The sequence below is a fragment of the Lepeophtheirus salmonis genome, chromosome 2 (assembly GCF_016086655.4).
Source record: "Lepeophtheirus salmonis chromosome 2, UVic_Lsal_1.4, whole genome shotgun sequence".
In the NCBI taxonomy this organism is placed as follows: domain Eukaryota; kingdom Metazoa; phylum Arthropoda; class Copepoda; order Siphonostomatoida; family Caligidae; genus Lepeophtheirus; species Lepeophtheirus salmonis.
Genome location: NC_052132.2, coordinates 39,376,991 through 39,399,435, shown reverse-complemented (window position 1 = coordinate 39,399,435; position 22,445 = coordinate 39,376,991). Strand labels below are relative to the sequence as shown.

General features: G+C 31.2%; 2 protein-coding genes across 2 annotated transcripts in view; one reads left to right on the top strand and one right to left on the bottom strand.

The window, feature by feature from the left end:
- Positions 1–21,046, top strand: part of LOC121113734 (follistatin-related protein 1) — a 260,114-nt gene extending 239,068 nt beyond the window's left edge. The window contains exons 7-8 of the mRNA XM_040707586.2: positions 13,645–13,708; positions 20,665–21,046. Of these exons, the coding sequence (XP_040563520.2) occupies positions 13,645–13,708; positions 20,665–20,791 (191 nt within the window). The 3' untranslated portion in view covers positions 20,792–21,046. The remainder of the gene's footprint in view (positions 1–13,644; positions 13,709–20,664) is intronic.
- On the bottom strand, positions 21,043–22,445 carry LOC121113735 (uncharacterized). The gene has a single exon (XM_040707588.2). The coding sequence runs from the start codon at positions 22,443–22,445 to the stop codon at positions 21,111–21,113; it is 1,335 nt and encodes a 444-aa protein (XP_040563522.2). The 3' UTR covers positions 21,043–21,110.

Below are 22,445 nucleotides of genomic sequence, written 5' to 3'. Positions count from 1 at the left end.
TTTTTTATATTTGTGTAATGGTAATATAAACAGACCATTGATTTTGTGGCAGTAACAGAGAGGACCGTCGACAGAAAAAAATGCAGTTCAATCAAAATTACGCTTTCGGTAATTACTAACGTGAACATTGTGTTCGAATAAATTGTTCTCCTTTAGTCTTGAAGGAAGAAGTTCTTAACAAGATTATTCAACTATTCTTGGTTGAGGAGTTTAGGGTCTCAAGTTGTACATTCGTTAGTGTAATTTGTATCTGCCAATGGTCATGAAACATAAGTTACACCTTCAGGACTATCTATGTTATCAACGATAGAATCTAGTCGGTCATGTGGTGGGATTGAAATGGGCAATAAATCATCATGTTTTAATGGTGTACTTGCTGATTCCATGTTTGGATATTCAATCAGGTTCTTGTTCGTGACAGAAATCCCGATTAAGTTCGCGCTACATTAATAACAGTCATTATAATGATTTTTTGTCTCCCTCCATATCATGGGTACTGCAAATTGCATTGAAGATTTATTTTTGTTCAGTCAATCCCGTAATCCATTTGAAAACCCCGAATATATATGAAGTGGCGTCCATGTTTTCCTAAATGGGAACCAAAGTATAGTTTGTATCTTTTCTTTATATCGGATGTAATACTTTGTCCCTGGATTTTAATTGTGAACTAATGGCATACGCAACAGAACTTGTTTGGAGGATTTTTACAATGCCAAGGAATGTCCTGAGCACAATGATACAATTTTGAGATTCGTAGATCTATTTTGTATATTAAAAATGTATAATTTTAATATGAGGAGGCTTTATCAAATTTATTGATTTATCACAAATTTATAAGCAAACTTTAAAAAAAACAAAATTATCTTTATCTTAAAAACTGTAAGTGCTAGAAGAAATATAAATATAGGTTTGGAATCAGCGTCAAATATACTATAAGATACACTTAAAACTATTTTTGATATAAATTCTATCTTGATTTATCTAATACTTAATCAATTTTGAGCAAGCTTTAACTCAAACATCTATAAGTAGTATTAAATCATATGCACACTCTACATCATGTTACTTTGATATATTTTTATTAGTATGATACTTCAATTGGTTCTCTATTCTTTATTTTCAAAAATACAATTCAAAAATTGATATGTGTATCCTGAGGGATTGAAATATATGTAAAACATTTTTATATAATTTAATATCGTTTTCCAAATGAGAAACGAGTTTTTGAGAATTGTAAATAATCTTTATTCTTATATTTTCTTTTGTAGATACATATTTTGTCTTGTACAATACATTATTTAGTAATAACTCTCATTCAACAATTGATATACCGGGTGGTCCATTGAAATCTGAACACTTACGAATTCAATAATTAATTCAGGTTGAATGATTAAAATTAATTCATATTTCAATATATTAAAGTATAAAAAATTAGTTACAAAACTCTGTCAAAAAAAAAAAAAAAAAAAACTGGGCCCGCAGGAGTTAAAGAAAACAGCCCAGGCCAATCCCCTGAAGTCCATTAGGGCCCATGTAAAGGATTTCGGGGTTTCACATCAGATTGTTCAAAGAGCTATCAAGTGTATGGAAAGATGCTTGTGACGGTGGAGAGGCCACTTTTGACACAAGTAATGAAAGAAACCCATATCTTCTGTGGCAAGACCCATTTGAATTATTTTTGAATGAGTCTTTAGAGTTGTGTTGAACACTTTTTTGACACTTTTGGGGTCCTACAGCCCTGATGTCAACCCCCTTGACTACACATTTTAGTTGCATGTCTAGAGGAAGGCCTGTAGTGCCCGTCATCCAAAAACTCAAGTCCTCAACCCCACTATCAGCCAGCACTGGGACGCCAAAGAAGAGGACTACATCGGCAGCTGATGCCAGGCTTTCTGCTGCTACCCGGACGCCATCATTGCCGCTAAAGCTGGCTACGTTAACGATTAAGAGAGCTCAGACACACATCTATTTATAATATTAATTTTGTTCAAATTCTATAGTTCATTAATCAATTATATATAATTGAAGTTTAAAACTCAAAGTACGCAGATTTTAATGGACCACCCGGTAACATATATATATTTGTTCCAAAATTCAATTTAAAAAAAAATTAGTAAGTTTATTTTGTGGAAAAATACATTAACAAATAAAAATAAATCATTTCCTGAAATTCAATTATTGTCAAATAAAAGAGCATCAATTTACAAATATTTCTTATTAGATTTGATCGATCCATTGCATTTACAATATATTTCATATAACTACAATAACACCCAGATAACAATAGATTATACTAGTCTCACTAAATTTTTGTTCTTGAATTGAGATGTTATGTTCCTAAAGGCTTTTATCACGAGAGTAATGAAAATACCCTTTATATTCCTTTTTTTTTTGTTTTTGTGGCCTAAAGAGAGCAACGTTTTATATCTCATCAATAAGCCTGGATAACCTAATAAATGTCAGGTCTGCAGAGTCGAAGACAACGCTTTTCTTATTGGAATTGGAGTCAGGAGTCGGAAAGTGTGTACCAACTCGGACGAGGAAAATTAAATTAATTTTTGTAAATAAAACTTATTGATAATAAAAGGCTTACATTGAGTGTTTGTAAAGTTTTTTTACAAATGGTTATAAATTGTATATATTAGTGATTAGTACTATTAATCTATGAAATTTTGAAAATATTTTATAAGTTTACTTCACAAATTTCAAACGTTTTCTACGCATATTCTATAGTCTATACAATCACAACTCCCGAATACTCATAAAGTCTAAATTATTATTTTACGTAAAGCGTACCCACTAGCCATACTAGTCCATTATTTAGTCTTGTGAATAGTCAAATGTCATCAGTGTAAACTGTAACGTTGCAGTGAGAGGTAGTGTGCTGTCGTTCTACGATTACGAGTCAATAAATCATGTTAATAAACTTATGAAGGAACTAGTAATATTTATATAACTTTTGATCCATTCCATTTGTTAAATATCAACTTTGTCCAAATGTTGTATTTATACATATATATATATATTAAGTCTTCACTTTCCAACAGACTATATTTTTTGTCATTGTGATCAAAATGAAGAATTAATTAGATTTTCAACGAAAGGTTATTTAGCTCGTTCAAGGAGAAAAATAACACAAAATCATAAATATTTCTCAAAAAAGAACTCTGTAGGCACTAAACTAGATGTTTTGTCATAAACGAGTCAAAGAACCAACGAGTCAAGTCAACAAAATTTGAAATTTTGTTGACTTGAATTCTGTTATTCCATATCAAATCGCCCAAAATAAGGCCCTTGTTCTACTCAAATACTCATAATATGATTAGATTTAGTATACATGTAATTTTTCATATGTAAACTCCAAATCTAAGGAATTAATTCTAATGATAGGATTGATTCCCGGTATATGGAGTACTTTATTTTTTCAATTTTAGGAAAAACTCTGGTGAACATCAAAGTTTAAATAGTCATACTTTCTTAACTGGTTGTCGAATTTCAAGAAATAAAATTTTTTTGAAGAGTAAAAAATTGTTAAAAGTGTTTTATATTATACTTAAAATTTAAAATAACGGAACAGTCTCATATATGTACTACATATGATATTAACAACATTTATCGGATCACTGTAATTGGGTTGGCTCTATAAAAGAATATAATATTTCTAAAAAGAGACAAGTAAGGATATATACGAGTATATATGTATACGAACTTTGCTGATGACAGCATCTATCTCCAAGAGAGATAGATAATGACAATAAACAAATTACAAAGCTCAATCAAGCAGAAAGGATAATGTTTCCTTCGCCTATCTATTTTTATTTACTTAGGAGCACTGCGTGTCATAAAATAATAATGGAAGATAACAAAAAGGAAATAGTTTACAAAGAACATACCTATTTAAGAACATAAATGATCTTTAGATATGAGACACAAAATTCAGTAAAGAGCAAAAGTTCAAACATCAATTAGTTTATAGAAAGCAAATTTTGGACCTTTCACCCATTGCAAGACCTAATATCCAACTACATAAATATTTCTTAATCTTAAAAATCGTGTAACTACATTTGTGGGCCGTCAACAACTAAGCAAGCTAGAACTATTTTTCTCAAAATTGAGTGGGAATTATATTTATGTAAGTTTTTTTGTTTGTTTTTTGACATACAACTTTTTAAAAACAAAGTCAGTTTCGTGATGTTGTTGAAGAAATGTAGAGTGTTTGATTTACTCCACTCGGGAGTTTCTGTTTATGAGGTGTTCAATATTGTGGAAGTGAACAGGTCAACTGTTTTGAGGATCAGGAGGGCGTTTGAGGCTGATGGCATCTATGGACGGAAGCATGGGAGTGGGGCCACAACATAAAGTGATCGGAGGAGTTCATGAGTGCCTTGGGAGACAGTGTTGAGGCAAATCCTCAAATCTCGATGCAAAAAAAGCACAAAGTTAGTTAAGAGGCGATCAGGAATACCGTGGGATTTAAGAGCTACGTCCACTGAAAACGACAGCTCATAACAACAACGATAAAGGCCACCAGATTTACCAAGACCAAGAAACTTGTGGCCCAGGATCTTGTGGCCTCCTTCCTCAATAAAAGATTGAGAAATTGATTTATTTTATTGGAAAGAGGCCATATCCGGGCCAATGTAAGTCTATTAGGTAAATCAAATATAGGTTTATATAGCTAAAATTCTTGGGTATCTTAGATCATCCCACAAATTTGAAAACAGAGCCTATAATTGACTTAAATATGTCGATGAAATATCGGTTTGTATGATTTTCTGCTTTTCTTGATTTTTGTACAAGATTTTTGTTCAAGATTTTTTTTACGTGTACACATCACATTTGAAAGATCTTAAATTCCCCTCTTTAGAGTTACTATCCATATAGTAAATAGAAACAACATAAAAATTGTATTTTTGTATGTATTTGCATTAAATAGATTGTTATTTTTAAACTGTGATATATTGGTGGTTCAGAATAAACGTAGGACAGCCATGATATTCACAGCCTCAGATTTTGACCAAACATTTATGAATTATATGTTTATACAATATATGCATATTTGAAAAATTACAGCTTGAATCATCATGTCCTTCAAAAGTTATAAGGTTTTGATTATTGTTCTAGTAAGCTATGAAATGGTTTTACCATGCTATCTTTATTATAATTTTTTTAAGAAAGCACTATCTTTTGAACCAATCTAGTTAAAAATAGGCACATTTTGAATTGTTAAATTCAAAAATCAATAGGCTGATTAATTCTAAAAATATGGACACCTAAATTTATTGAATTAAATACAATTTCTTCGAGAAAGGTGCCAAAATGTATTTAGACTTTCCCTTCAACATCAATAACGCAATGAATTTTGAAATTTTTATTTTTTCATCTGTTCCACCACATGCTTTGATTATCAGCTGTTTTCAACATTTCAAAATGTGCCTATGTTCAAATTTTCAACTAAATGGGTACTTTGGTTCAAAAGGTATTGTTAATTATATTTTCTTAAAAAATTTTGGTTCAAAAGGAATCACTAATTATATTTCTTAAAAAATCAATTATTGATATAGTGTAATACCAACGTTTTAAACTAGAACAATGTTAAAACCCTCATAATTGTGGATTGATAGAAAGCACCATTTATAAACAGTGAAAAATGTTAATTTATGAGATAATTTCATCATGAGCGGAAAGGAGTATGCATCACCTGGAAGTAGCTATGACAAGATGTAAATAAACAACAAGCCACCTTCTTATCAAGTAAGGACATAATATAGTCAGAAATTACTCTGATTTCGATCCTCAATTCTACTCTGATTGCGAGCCTAACAAGGGCTTAAGTTCATAACCAGAGGTGTATAAAACATGTCCTAAAAAGCAAGGATGGTTTTTTCTAGTCGGGAATCTAAAACAAGCTTCTCTTTTTTCTAAAGCTGCTATTATTATAGTTTAATTCATGAAGACAGCACATTTAAGTATAAAATGATTAATTGAGGGAATGCTCATGAAAGACAAAGTGTACCATTGAGTGTTTGCTCGAGAGTCACGAGTGTAAGTCCTTGATGGACTCGGAGTAGAATTGAAGATACATATCTGAGCCCGTGGAAGATTACTACAGAGAAAAATTGTCAGTTCGGAAAATTCCCTAAAAGAAAATTGCCCCTATTTTGCAGGCTATTTCGGGGTAGTGAGGGATAGCTAAAAGCCACCGCAAATTCATCCAATACATCCAAGGTAACCCCTCTAATAACAAAAAATAGTTCCAATCCCTCCGGTTGTATGTGGAAGTCCTGTTAGTGCAAAAAACCAATTGTGATGGGTCAAATCAACAAGCTACATGTCTCACATTCGTTCAAAAAATTTTAAAATCTTATAGACTATATTAGTTCAATGTATACTTCTGTAATATTTCTTCAGCATGCACATATTGTTTACATTTTTTTAACCCTTCTTCAAGATATGTGCAATCTAATCAATGTGCAATATTTTTTTTTTCATTTATAATGGGTTATTATTCATCATGAAGTTTGAACAAAACATGGGCAATTTTCTTCCACGGCAGTTTTCCTATTACCAATATCTGAGTAATTCCAGCCTATATGCCCCTCCTATTTATGGAGAGGGATATGTGTTTATTTCCTAAATATCATCAATAATTGCAGATGATCTAATTAAAGCCATAACATCTAAGCTTTTCTCCTCTACAAATACTATTCAAATTGTCAGGATGGCCACGTTCATTTTCGGTTTCTTTTATTTTTACATACCGGGGGGTCATATTTTATACATTACTGGTTATAATCCTCTAAGTGCTACTCTCTCCCTTTCACGGGATTACTTTAAACTTAGATTTAAATAATAATGATAGCAACTTAGAAAAATAAAAATACTACTAAAAATTTAAAACACGAGTAAATGCTTGGAACTGACAGCTCTACCTTTAATATATTACCTATGAGATGAAAAGAGTTAAATTTGACCTAATAAAAAAGAAAGGAAATTAATTAACTCTCATTTAGAATGTAAGTATTTTCATAATAGGTAGTAGATATTAAAGCGGAAGAAGATTTAAGAATGTACATAATATATGCATTTTAGATTTGCATTGTGCTCAATAATCTGCTCTTGTCCTTGTTTTGACGTCATTAGCTGTATACCTAAAATTGTTCGTGGGATTTAAAATCCACTGAAAAATAGCAAACTTGAACGACAGTCAACATATACCTATGTTGAAATGGTCTTCTTTTCTTTTTCTCTTTATTCTTTGTTTCTAAAGTTTTAAACCGAGTAGCAAAACGAGGATCCACGTGATCAATAGCTTAAAAATGGTTTGGCACACATAAACTTTTTTTCTCCGCTAAGGGTACTGCTTAGTTATTAAAGGAGTTATAGCTATGAATTATGATGTTATCTAATATATTTTACTTTTAAGAAGATGCTCATTAGAGGTCCGGAAGACGGATTTAGCTAAGCTGGAGAAAATTTGTATAATATGGAGCTTTGTTAATCCAGAAATTTGTTTATTCCAGTTCAAAGAGATGATGTTTATTCTGCGTTATTTTTTCATATATAACGTAATTAATGTAAAAATTTATATATTTTATAATAAAACAATGGAGTCCAAGTCAAGTCCAAGTTCCCACCTCTGACAATAATTGACAATTGTGTCTTAAATTATACATTAATTATCATAATAGCAATCAATAAATCATAAATGTATCATCGAAAACTCCTTTTCTCTTTGATGGGATATTCAAAAAAGGAAATATGATGGAATAAAATAATTTCTTCTTTTCCCACAGCAATTTTTTAGTGTGAGGCGTGATTCATCTATCATCCTCTTTATTTACTACGTTAGTAAGAAAAATAACAGAGTTAACGTCAAATGAAAGGCGACATCTTCCAAAAAAAAAGTGTTAAAATGCTACACAATTGTATCTCCTCAGGCTAACGGTCACGTTTCGTTACTTGGTTTAAAGCTTAATTTGTTTCTAACTGTAATTTATTTTCAAGTGCTGCCGTAATTCGCCAAAATGGCCGTCATCAACAGTACCGACGTATTAAAAATAGAAATTATTCATACCCAAAGAGCAAAATGACTTAATACTTGGTGGCATGGCCTCTGGCTTCCTTCAAATATTGAATACGATTGGGATAAGTCCTTAGCAAATTGTGGCAAATACTTGGATCGATTTTGACCCACTCTTCTTCACAGAATCTCCAAATATCATCGAAATTTGTTAGTTGTCTGTTCCACACTGGTTTTTTTCAATAAATCTCATAGATTATCAATAGGGCAAAGGTAAGGATTTTGAGCTGGCCAGTCTATGACCCTAACCTTATGCTTATTGAGCCATTCTTGAACTTTTTTGGATTTTGTACTTTGGTTCATTGTCTTGCTGAAACCAGCAATGTCTTCCAAGCTTATGTATCTTTGCTGATTGATGATGATGCATTTCAAGAATCTCGCTGTAGACTTTCTTTTTCATGGTGCCATCAATTTTGTGAAGTTCTCTAGTTCCATTGGCAGTAAAACAAGAACAAAACACGATCCTTCCACTACTGGGTTTCATTGTTGGAATAGTATTTTTGGGGTTGAAGGCTTGGCGCTTCTATTGCCAAATGTGCCGATGCTGGTTGTGGTAAAACAGCCCACCTTTGTCTCATCTGATCACAGCAAAGTGTACCTCAAGTTGAGTTCATCATCTTTGTGGTCATTTGCATACTTCAGCCGGGCCTTTATTTGCCTACTGTTGAGGAGTGGATTCTTTCTTGGCACACAATCCTGGAATACATACTTGTGCAAACCCTTTGCACAATTAATCGTTCAACCAAAGTTCCTTTTGCTTTCAACCCATGTCGGATACCATTTGAGAGTTGTTGTTGGATTCTTGGCAACCTCTCAGAGTGCATATCTCGCTTATGATGAGCTGAGCTTGGACTTCCAACCATGTGGAGGAAGATTCTTGACATGCCCAGTTCTTTTGAATTTGGTGGTGATGATGCTTTGGACAGAGGATTTTGTGATTGAAAAATTGATGTAAATGTCTTTGTAGCTGTCACCTTGATTATGGCAATTGACTAGATGCTGGTGGATGTCCTCACTGTAATCCTTGGCCTTGGTCATGTTCATTGTTGAATAAGAAATTGGCCCATCAAGCTTTTATACCTTGAAGATAGTTCAAGGAAATTCTGGATCTCTCGAGTTCTTTATAAAAGTCCCTTAATCTTTACAAACTTCACCATGATAAAAAAAACAGAAAATGTGTTTGTTATTTTTACCTTTTTGGAGATGTATGAATACTTTTGAAACAAGCAAAGGCATCGAGGCATAAAAAAAAATTATATAAGAAGGTGATATTTTTAATCAATAAATATTAATTATTATCATAAACAACTGTTAAAGATTTCCAATATAAATACATCAAATATTGAAAGGATACGAATACTAATGGACTCAACTGTATATAGGCTATTTTATTATTTCTATCAAGAAATGTTGGCTATTTCTTTATAGAAATAATGTTATAACTAATCATAACTACTCTTTAAATGAAATATTACTCAGCAATATTATAATAGAGTAGTGAATAAAATACTATGAAAATTTTAATAATATGTAATTCATTTTTAAAATGGTGGAGAAATAATATGAGAGTGATAGTCTGCGAGAATATAAGATATAAATAGCAGTTGGTATGATTGATATGTTTGGCTAACTACCAGATGATTTTGGCCCTTTTTCAGTTTCTTTTTGGAGGAAAGGTTGAGTGGTACAATAAAGGTGATGACGTGTATATTCTGTTATGTTTGATAAAACAGGGAAACCTTCGATCATGAAGACAACCATAGAACCAATAAATTATTAAATAAAAGATGTAGAATATTTTGAACTGATAAACCAAATACATTCGTGGATATTCATTAATGACGGAGAGTAAGCTTGACGATTTGTTGCGGAGTTATAATTGTAAGTCCTTGTTGTACTCAAAGTAGAATGAAGGCACTCGACATCCGAGTAATTTTTGCATAATATATCCCTTTTTATTCCTTTCTCCTCTCATCCCTCGTCACGGGTGATTGTAGATAACTTAATGAACCGTGATTATCATTTTTAATCATACTTTACAGTAGGGTAATTTGAGATTTTATGTACTTGTGAAGGGTGCTCTGACTTAAAAAAGTTTGGGGGACGTTTACTAAAATTTACCGTCACCACTTTTTCTTTCTAATTATTCTTCCTTTTTTTTCTCTTTCTATACCAAGAACTTTTTTCCCTTAGACTCAACTAGATATCAAATATGCTGTAACATAGAAAAATATAGATATAGGGAATTAGATACTACAAATTTTTATTTTTATAATTTTAATTTGAATGAGTATGAATCAATGAAGTAGCTAAGAATGAATGATACTTATTTATATGTTTTCAATATAAACCTATGATATTTTTAACGATCACTTCCACCACCCTGATATAAATAAAATAACAATTTTTGATAAATATATTAAAGTTTTATTTATACCATAATATTTAAATTAAATGAGTAAAGTATGATATATGTTTGAAATATATATCCATAATAACAAGCAGATTTTTCCTATAATATCCTTAAGTCCACTTCCGATAAACATCCAATATACTTCACCTATTCAGATAAAACAAATATATAATCTTTGTAAAGCAATAACACGATTTATTCTTACATTTGCAATGCAATGCAAGAGCATTGAAGATATCTGCAGGCATGTTCCCTCTACTAAATTCACGAATACAATAAGACTATGGGGAATTATGAGTATTGTAATGACCGTTGGCGATCAAGATTATCATGTTAATAATTATCATGCTGATGTATTTATGTATTGAATGATGCATTTTAATATATTAGGTTGCTATAAAATTAATATTTAGTTGAGTCTAGGGAAAAAAGTTGTTGGTATAGAAAGAGAGAGAGAAAAAAAGGAAGGATAATTAAAAAGAGAAAGTGGTGATGGTAGATTTTAGTAAACGTACCCAAAGTTTGAATAACACTGGTTTACATAGTGTATATATATATCATTGTAGTATATATATATTCATGTTTTTGATTATAATGAAACATAATAGAAAAGCCAAGTATTAACATATACATAAAGGTACATAATAATGTATTTGACCATTTTAATAATGGCTCACATAAAAAGGTAATATATATATATATATATAAATGTGTGTGTGGTATTAAATATATATAACTATAAATGTAGGGAGGGAAAAGTTGTGTTTTCTTTTTCTGAATAGACTTTGTATACTTATGGATTATCTGTAGCCTCATTTTTCTATATATTCAAAGATAGACATAGTTTATTTACACATCTATCGTATAAATATATTATTATATACATATCTATATACCACCTGTACATATATTATGTTAAATGCTTGTACATATACATATTTATATGTTATCCATATTATCTATATATTCAGATATTTAGAATTCTTATTGGGACATGAACAAGCTTTCCAAACAAAACACATTATCCCCAAGGTGGTGGGACACTGATGTAGTTAGAAGGTGTAATATTAATCCATACAGAGTTTAACAACAAAATACAGCAATTTCCAGATTTTCCGACTTAAATGGTGATGAAATTGGGCAATGCTTTTTTGGTGCTGAAAGATACATACATACGTTTCACTCAGGGTTAATAGAAAGCCAAGGTTATACAATAACGCGTGTACGACTGATCTTTAAGTTCCACCATGCTTTTAATATTGACGTCAGCACGTAGTTATCTTTATTGTATCACACAACCTTTCCTCCTAAAAGAAACAGAAAAAAGGCCTGAAATCATCTGGTAGTTACCAAAAAAGGTTAATCATACCAGTTGCGATATATATCGTATGATCTCCTAGCCTATCACCGTCATATATAATTTATTCACCATTTTAAAATATATTATATAATATTTAAATCTACAATGTATTTTATTTTATTTGTTAGATTATTATAGTATGGCTTAGTAAAATTTTATTACAAGAGTAGCTTTTAATTTGGCTTAATATGTGATAACCAAAATTTATTCATATAAATAATAAAATGGCCAATATAAATATAATATAAACAACGAAGGGATCTTGAAGAAATTGTAATCCTGTTCTTTTGGAAACGGAGCATATGTATAGAATAACTTATTACTTTGTGTATTTATGAAAAAGTATAAATTATGAAATAGCCATGACGTATCAAGGGAGAGGAGGCAATCGACAGCTGACAACAAAATATATAGGGTATTTTTGTATTAGCGAGGTAACGCCCTGATAGTAGATGAGTGGTTGCGTATTTTGTCCAAATCTGTTTTTCTTGCCCAGCAGTCAGTCGGTACCATACATTAAACTGAAAATTTAAGTAATCGTGACGTCATAGACTATGAATTGTTGCGTTTTTTTATCCAAATCTGCCTGTCTTGCCCAGCAGTTGGTACAATACATCAGATTGAAAATTCTAGGAAGCCCGATTACATGATGGTCTAACCTGGTATTTCTAGTTACCTTGCATTTCACTTAGGTTCCTAATATAAGCCTACAAAAGAAGATTACATTTTCAGATGTGGATGTAGATGTGGCCCAAAGCACTCATCAAGATAAATAGAGATGTCACGTTCGATATAATAAAAATACAATACAATAAAGCAAAAACAAACCATCAAACTATTGATACATTATGTAATGAATTATAAATAAATGTTATAAACTAAAGTATTTTTTTGTTACTTATATACGACTTAAGTTCATTTATTTGACAAAGTATTGTGAGCAATTGATAAACCCAAGGTATATAAATGAGGGTTGGAGTCAATCAAATCATATTCAACCACCACAACACCATGATCTTGATGGAATGATCAATTTTTACGACATTTTTCGCAATTTACTTGATATTTTTCAAGAGCCCTAATTTAAATTATTCAGCAATTTAATTCGTTTAAACTCAACAAGAGTTTGTTAAATTAATCGTCTAAAAATTTTCTTGATATATCCATGAAATGATGTTATGAAATTAGAAATTGGTTTTACGGTCTATTACACCACAAGGTAGAAAATCTTCAAATGAGTATTATGTATGTTAATGTTTCATAGAAATGAACAAATTAATGGTGACCTTTTGTGCATAGGTATATTTTAAGTTATCAATTTCCATATTATATGTTAATAATATATTGAAAGAGTCATTAAAAATGTATAGTAGGTAAAAAGATTCATCTTTGACACCATATTCAAACTAACTAGATTAAATTAGTCTCCTTGTAAATATTATTTGTGTCATTTTGGAATATATTTTCAATATAAAAACTTACATCTTGAAAGGATAAATTTTTGTGCAATATTCTATCAAATTAATAAGCTTATCCATTACTGTAATACAGTGATTCCTTACCATGGCTCAAACATCATGACAAATTCCCAAGATTTTTTCTAAGAACATCAATAAATTCTTTAATCCTAGACCCAGATATCCGGGCAAAAATAGCTCACCCCTCCCCTCCCTAAAAAAATACATAAAGGGGTTTCACATCGATAAAAAGGTTGTGAACCACTGTTGTAATGTATAAAAAGATGTATTTATTAACATATAATCTAAAATTTGTTTTAATTATTTCTAGATTGCATTAAAGACAGAAAAATGTTTGAAGACAGGACCACGATTCGGGTGGATTGTAACGGATGGTGAGTATATATAAGATTATTATAAATATTTCAGCAAAAAATTTCGCTGTCATATAGCAAGCTATATTAAAGTAGAAAGCAATCTAATGTCAACTATTTGCTAGCATGTTATCAGAGCGTTGTCACAGCAATATCCCAGGGTTATATAGCCATTAGTTGAACCCTAAGTGTACACGGTAAGGGCGGCTTGGTTTTTAAAATTTCTTTTGAAAAGAAATTCAATAAATAAATTTTTCGAAAAAAAATTTGAAAAATTAAATTTTATGTAAAAAAATTTCAAAAATTAAATTTTTTTGAATAAAATTTCAAAACATTAAAAAAGAAAATATATTAAATTTTATATGTGAGTAATATTATAGAAATATAGGTGGAGGAGAGGTTATTAAATAGCTTAGAGCCTCTTAAAATAAGGTCGAATACCTTCCACCCTCGGATTGGCCCGGGGGTAGAGTGGAATTGCTAAAAACCATCGCTGATTCAAACAATACATCCAAGGAACCCCTCTAATACCAAAAAAAAATAGTTCCAGTGCCTCTGGTTACACAGGGTACTTAAGGGACCCCTGGATCCTTAAAAACCACAACCAAAGCATCGCATTCATCCAAAGAACCCCCTAATACTAAAGGGCGGAGAGTAGTATTCAACCATATTTAAGAGGCCCTAAGCTAGTTAGTCCGCCCCCCTTCACCTATATTTCAATAATATTACTCACACTTGAAGGTTCTCCCATAGGGGATGGAACAAACAAAAATTTGTTTAGAGATGTATAGATATATAAATAATATTAAGCAAATTTAGAATGTGTTATTATTCATTATGAAGTTAGAATAAAATATGAGCAATTTTATCCCGCGCAATTTTCCTCTGTGGTAGTTTTCTGCGCACTGTATAATTTATAAACTATATGTACGAGGGGGGACGAAAATCCTCATGGTAATCCCCAGCATTTGAAGAGCGTTTGAGATGAGAGCAGCACATCTATCATGACGTCTTATTAAATTAGCTCAAAGTAGCCGTGAGGAAAAGGAATTAAACACAAATCCCACTCTGTACCTAGCAAGAACATAGGCAGGAACTTCTCCGTTTGTCGATCCTTAATTATAGTCTGAGTCCAACCTAACTCCCAAGAAATCTTGAGTGTTACTCTCCGTCATTTAAGCACTAGTGATTACTTTATATTTGAATGTTCTCTCTCTTCATGAATAAAAGAATAATTATAAGGAAATTAAAAAAGTATTGCGCTCGTAAAAAGTCATATTTTTACAACTATATAAATATAACTACTATTCATGAAGACTATATAGTCTGGTCTTTGTAGTTCAGTCTCCCTTAAAAGGATTTATTTAATTTCTTGAATTAATAAATTGAGATAGTAATCGTACAAAGTTATGAGTGACATAAATTCTAAGCGAGGTTTTTTTTTTTTATCTTTTGTGTTATATTCTTTATACATTAAATTATGAAGGATAGGGGATCATCCTTACGTAGTTATAATAATTATACTTTTAATGTTATATTTAAGCACTTTTTGTGAGAGTAAAACATATAAAAAAATTATTAATATATTCTTCGCCAAATCTAAATATATAGTTACTAACGTATTAATATTATATTTTGGACAGAGTTTTTGCTACCTTGTTTTATATTTCTCCTTTCGACTATATACTTTCAAATAAATGATTTGATAGCAAGTTATCATAATTCAAGAACTTTAGAACAGGCCCGTGACTAAGGGACAGATGTTTGTTGTCATAATTTTGAAATTAGAGGTTATCTTTGACAATAAATTAAATTTTTGTCAAATTGTTCAAAAAAGATATTGTCTTTTGGGGAAAAAATTGAAATGTCTGTCTTAAAAAAAGGGCATTTCAATTTAGAATTGTCAAAAATGGGATGCTCTTTTTGCTTAAAAATATATTTGACCTTTATTTTTAAAAAATGGAAAGAATTATTACTTTCTAAATAAAAAAATAGTCATCAAATGAAATATCAAAACCATTTATTAAAAAACTATAATAAAGTAAGAACTTTTATAAAAAAATGGTTTTTTTTAAAATAAAATAAATCATTTTTTCTAAAAAAAAAAAAAAATTTAATTAAACTGATGGGGTTAAATGAATATGCCTGACTTCTTTTTTTCTTTTTAAATTGAAATAACCTTAAATTATGTTTCTATTACAAATTGATTCTTCCTTGTGGAAATTAATAGCTAAAACATATAATACTATTATGGATATTTGAAATGTTAACCCATTTCTTGGGACAAGCCTTCTAACGCATAAATACAACCATTACACCCCATTCACACTTTTTTTTACTTTGTAGAGCTGACACATAAGAGATTTGGATAGCAGAGATCTTGTTCAGGAGCTGAAGAACTTGTTTGACTTGCGATCAAAGATCAAATCCTTATTTTGAGCTTCTGACTTCTCTTAAAATTGGTATTCCTGTTACCCTCACTGTTGTTAGAACAGAGAGAAGTTTTCGATTATAAAGTTCGTCAAGACTTACCTCAAGTCAACCATGACACAAGAACATCTTACAATTCTGGTCATCATTGCTATCAATCAACCAGTTCATATATATTCAATCATATACGATAATGTAATCAATAGAAAATCGCTTTGCATCAAGGATGATAAGAAGGGTCAGGCCATAAATGACATTTGTGATGTTTATGTACAGGGTGTATTTTTACAATTAAGAATTTTTTGAACCCGTTTTTCTTGAGAACCCTTAGTTGTACAGCTTGAAAAACCAGTTTATCAGATTTAGCGGACAATTTTGTATAAGTCCTGTTTACAAAGTGTTGAAAATGTCCGCCGAGTACGACCGTGGTGCAGTGATCATTGTCACCCTCCGTGCAGGCCGTGCGCCTAAAAGATCATCGACTTTCTCAAGTTGTCCTCTGTCACCGTGTATAAAATCACAAAAGAGTTCAGGGAGTCTGGAGGTATGGGAACACCAGCAAGGAAGAAGGCAGATCGATCTGCGTCCAAAAACGTACTCCGACCTTTCTGGAGGAGCTCCAGGAGAAGATCAATGACGGGTTGTGATGAACATTTGAATTTTTTTTCTGTTTTATTATCAGTCGAAAGATATTTCATTTTTAAAAGTGACTTCTGTTCACAATAACAAAAATTGAGATTGGGGCAGAATATTTTGTTAAAAGTAATACCATTTTTTTTAATTTTTTTCAATGTACTCATAATTGCTAGATTTATAATTTAAGTTATATATTTACTTATGAAGTAAAAATAAAATATGCAGATATAGATCAACTACTGAATACCAGTCCGTCCGTGGCCCAAAAAAAGATAAATGAACCTTAATTTAACCTATACTATGTAGCATAATTATTTAAAATATTTAATGAAATATTTTCCAAAACTTTTATAATTATTCTTTTATTGTTGATGTGAGAACAATACGTAAAAAGTAATCACAAGTAAGTAAAAGACGAAGAGTAACACTGAGGCTTTTTATGAGGTGTCTATGTACATGTCTTTCATCGCATAGCTGATTGCAGCTACTTTAATCAAACGTCATGCAGTTAAGCCTCTTGTCTCAAAACATTCTTCAAATTAACCTTGTTAATTTTCGGTTTCTTTTTTTTAATATACAGGGACATCATATCATTTTCAATCATAATATATAAATTATACTAGTTGTCTTTAGTATTGGTTAATATTTAAATTTGTTATTAGTTTGTTTGTGGCTTTAAAAAATAGGTTATTTTGATTAATTTTTCGTCCATTTTATGTTGTTATTTTTTTGTGGCGAGGGGAACTGGAGATGTGGTTTGCCCATGGCTTCATGACTTTTGGAACTGCCAATAGGTGTACTCCATCCGCCCCTGTAGACACTGGTCTGTACAAAATATATATTTGTATTGTAAAAATCAATGTAAATTCCTTCTCCGGCATTTTTTTTTTTTTTGCTTAATATTTAGTAACATAATAGCGTTTGTAGGTAAAGATCATTATTAAGTTGAATTTAATGTCGATTTTTTTTAATTACCAAATGTAACTGTACAAGTACAATCCACTGTCATTTGAATACCAAATTTTGTCTTAAACATTGATTAAATGTTGTAAATATAATTGTAATATATTGAATATCTAAAATGATGAAGATTTGCAAATCCAAATATTCGATACAAAACTAAAATACGATAATTAAAAGGTAATAAACAAGGAATACCCTAAATGCAGTCTATATTAATATTTAGGAATTTGGAGTACGTGAAGTCCACTAGTTGTACGTGGAAGAGTGACTAAGGAGGAATACAATTAACCCTGATTAAATTGCTGTCAAAATTAGAAATTAGTTTGATGAAAAAAAAAGATTATGTTCCTCAGAATTACTCCTCAACAGGTATTGTTACTCCCACAATTATGCATGCTTTGAAGACAACACAACAAATTGCAAAGATACAAAATAATCAGTAACACTAAACAATCAACAGATAGCTACGTAACAATCCTCTCAGTTCGTAGCTAAACCAAATGTATGATTAATAATTTTTTTGTTGATGTTTTTTTATATCAAACATAAAAAGTTTATTATAATAACCTTTGTAAATTAAACCCTGTTCAATCCCATGTCAATAAACTAACCTACTCCTATCCTGCCTAAAGTAAAGATCGCTTAATACATGCACCAAGAACATAATCACTTTACGGTCAAATAAATTAGTATCTTGCTTAATATCCAATGCTTCAATATGAATAGAATGCTCATAAGTGTTCATTTGAATTGCAGCAATCCAAGACGAAATAACTGGTTAATGCAATCTCCCCTTCATGTTACTAGCTTAACAAATAAGGAACAGATTGAATTCTCATAAGTGTTTATCCAAGGCGAATTAACTTGCAAATACAATCTTCCCTTCACTTCTTATTTTTAATAGTAGATATAGCCAAGGTTAATAGACATAGCTAGAAGAAAACAAAAACTGTTGCTAGGCAGCAAAAACGGAGGAGGAAGATAGATACGGTTCTTTTTGTATATATAAGATTCCCTGTAATAAATAATAACATTGACCCCAAATATTTTTCACTTCAAACTTACTCAGTTTGTTTTCTAAACTAAAAAACTCGATAGTAATATAATAGATAATAACATTAGTAATGAAATTATGTAACATATAAGGGTAAAAGTGTTTAGTATTCAATTTGGTTTTTTCAAGTAACCGGGCACGTTTACTAAAATCTACCATCGCCACTTCCTCTTTCTAATTATTTTTCCTTTTTTTTTTTTTCTCTCTCTATCTCTCTTTCTATACCAAGAACTTTTTTTCCCTAGACTCCAACTAGATATTAAATATGCTGTAACATAGAAAAGTATAAAGTAAAGTATACCAATCTACAACTATACGTTTAAACAGGCCGGTTTAGTCTACAGTAGTAGAAACTGTTGATAATTTCGATCAATGATAAATTATCATAATAGAATGTTTCAAAGAAATTTGACTTTTTCCCAAAAAGTTTTTTTTTAGTTGAATATATTTTCCTACAAGATGCCCGATAACACCTATACCAGGGAATACCTGCACGCAATACTTCCTTACAATCCCTGCCGCACGAACAAATCAAGAACGATGGAAGGAGTCCTCGGGCTTGAAACCACCCAATCACAGCTTCTTCCGATGCAAGAGCATTGAAGATATCTGCAAGCATGGTCCCTCTTTTAAATTCACGAATAGAATAAGACTATGGGGAATTATGACCGTTGGTGTAATTTGAACGATCCAGATTATCATGTTAATAATTATCATGGTGATGTATTTTTGTACTGTATCATGCATTTTAATATATTAAGCTGGTGTAGGATTAATATCTAGTTGAGTCTAGTGAAAAAAAGTTGTTGGTATAGAAAGAGAGAGAGAAAAAAAAGGAAGAGTAATTAGAGAGAGAAAGTGGTGATGGTAAATTTTAGTAAACGCACCCAAGTAATTTTTTTCATACATCAGATAACAAATTTGTGGCCCAAAAATCATTAAGCAAGCCAAAATGATTTTTCTCAAAATTGAGTGTGAATTACATATTACATTCGACGAATTATCGTCAATTTTTTTTCAACAAATTAATCTCATTAACCCAGTGGAGGCTCCGCAAATTGCACATCAAGTAGCCAAAATTGATCGCCACAAAAAATGACACAGTGATAGACTTTATTCTAAAGTCCATATCTGGGCCAAATTAAGTATCTTAGATCAAGTAAAGGCTCTAAACTACAGCCAAAACTAATGGCTATCTGAACTCCTCCCACAAATTTCTTGATTTTTATTGAAGATCGTTTTTAAGTAGACATACCACATATAAATATGATCATTTGAACTAATCAGAGTAACTATATTGCATAAAGAATTGATCTTCTTCATTATCAAGTAGCATGTTCATGAAGATAATATAATATGAAAGCTCCAAGTCTAAAAGTGTTTTATGTGTTAACTTACCCATAGTCATAGTTTGTTCATAACTGCAATGATCTTCATCAGTTTAAAAGATTTAACTAACAGAAATGTAGAAGCAACAATTATCTTCAAGTGTATAAACCTCAGTCTGTTTCTCAAGTGGGAAAAAATAGCATAAATATGATTTTTTTTAAACATACATTAAGTAACCAATGAGGTGTACACAAGTTGACAAACGAATTTTAAGCATCACATTCAAAAATTATACAAAACTTTATACACCAAGCTGTGGTTAAACCTTATTTTTAGGACCAACGCATTGTAAAAAGTAAGAATATTAAGTTTCATTTAGCGACATATAGAAATATCAAAATTATACATCTCTTATGATTTATGTGTTAATATTAAATAAAAAAGATTTACAAAAATAACGAGTGAGACATTAATCTACAGACTCCTAATTTTAGAATTGCAAAAACCATATGTAAAAAAATAACTGAAACGGCATTAATAAGTAATAGTATCATTTTAATTTCAGTATCTGTGCCTGCGGAAAATGGATATGTACAGCCAAATCTTGTTCTACAGAGAAATTCTTATACCAAACTACGACAGAAACTTTTGAAGACTTTTCCTACGATGATATGGACAATCAAATTGAATAACAATATTGATATTTAATTCAATGTTACAAATGAACTTTTATGAATTCAAATAAGCCAACCACAAGATGAAGTAATCTCTGATATTACACGACTTCATGAATATTTAAGTGATCCATTTTTATGTATGTTACAATTACTAAATTCCTTAATCTTGAACAAAATAAAATATGATAATTTTCATATTATAAACACCTCCTTTTGATTAAGTAATACCTAATGTTGAAAATTATAATAAAATAAAAAAAACAATATTTATCTCGGGGTTTTTTTTACAATCAAAAATAACATATTAATTGAAGTAATAGAAAAAATTAGATCACTAACGACTACTACTAGAATGTGAGCGTCTCCTACGTTTTTTAGTATTTGATACTTTTTTAGTATTTTTTTTGCTGCGGCGATTCTTTTCTTCATCGTCTGAACTGGATGAATCCGAGGAAGAGGAGGTATAAGAAGAGGAACTGGAGGATGAAGAATAAGAAGTAGAACTACTTGAGCGACCTTTTGGTTTACTTTGCTTCACATTTTTGGAAGAACGACTAGGACGCTCATTTACTTTTGAAGATCTCTTCTTAGCATCAGTAAACTTTTTAGATTCTTTTTCCTCTTGCTGATGATTCTTTAGAGAGTCTGGTTGTTTTGGTGGCAAGGGAGATTTCTCACGAGGTTTTTCGAGATGTTCATGGATGTATTTTTCATCCTTTAGTGACTTTGTTTTATCCTTCTTCTTAGCAGCATCAATATGATCACTCACTTTTTCGTTCGCTTCAACCTTTGGAGCAAGTGTTACTCTGCTTTTGTCAAGTTGGCGCTTGACTCCAACTTTCAAAGAAGGATCGGACTTACTTTTGATGGGAGCGTCTTCCGTTTTTTCCGTTTTAATAGCGGAATCTTGACCATTTTCTTTTTCACTATGAGCATGAACTTCATCTATATTAATAACAATAGGATGTTTATTCTCGTTAGGAACACGATGACAGACATTTGCTACAGCGTCCTTATTGTCTACGACTATCTTAATTGTTTTCTCTTCTTCAATGACTTGCTTGCCATTGTGTTCTATATTTGAGCCATTTACAGATTGAGGTTTACTGATGATGGATTTAGGCTTTTCCGCGAATTCTTCATCATCGTCTTCAGACATGGATCCCTCACTATCCAACCTATGCTCCATTTTAAGTAAATCTTCTTCAAATTTAGACTTAGTTAATTTGATTTCTTCCTCGATGGTATCCATCGTTTCCTCGAGGGCCGTCATAGATTGATCATTGTGTACTTTTGGGAGATAAAAGAGAGGAGGCCCTGTTTTGGTTCGTATAAATCCCATTTGTCTACGTTTGGATGTTTCCCATACTTCAAATTCTTCAACTCGTTTCATTTGAATCTGTAAGAGACGTATTTCTTTTTGTTTGCGAGATCTCTCAGCCAATAATTCCGTTTTTTGACGGCGTGCATCCTCACGCTCCTTCTCGGATCTATCTTCGATCTTCTTCTCCACTTCCCTTTTCTTAGCTTCTCGAGTAGACGAAAGAACTCGCGTTTCCTCCCTTTTAAACTTTTGAAGCGTACCCATTAAATTGCCAAACATCCTCTTATTACGCTGGGTTTCTCGGGTATCCTTCTTCTTGGCTTCTAAAGCCTCATCTCGGCTCAT

Excerpts from the sequence above, each read along its gene's own strand:
- LOC121113735 (XM_040707588.2), bottom strand. The coding sequence starts at position 22,445 with ATGAGCCGAGATGAGGCTTTAGAAGCCAAGAAGAAGGATACCCGAGAA.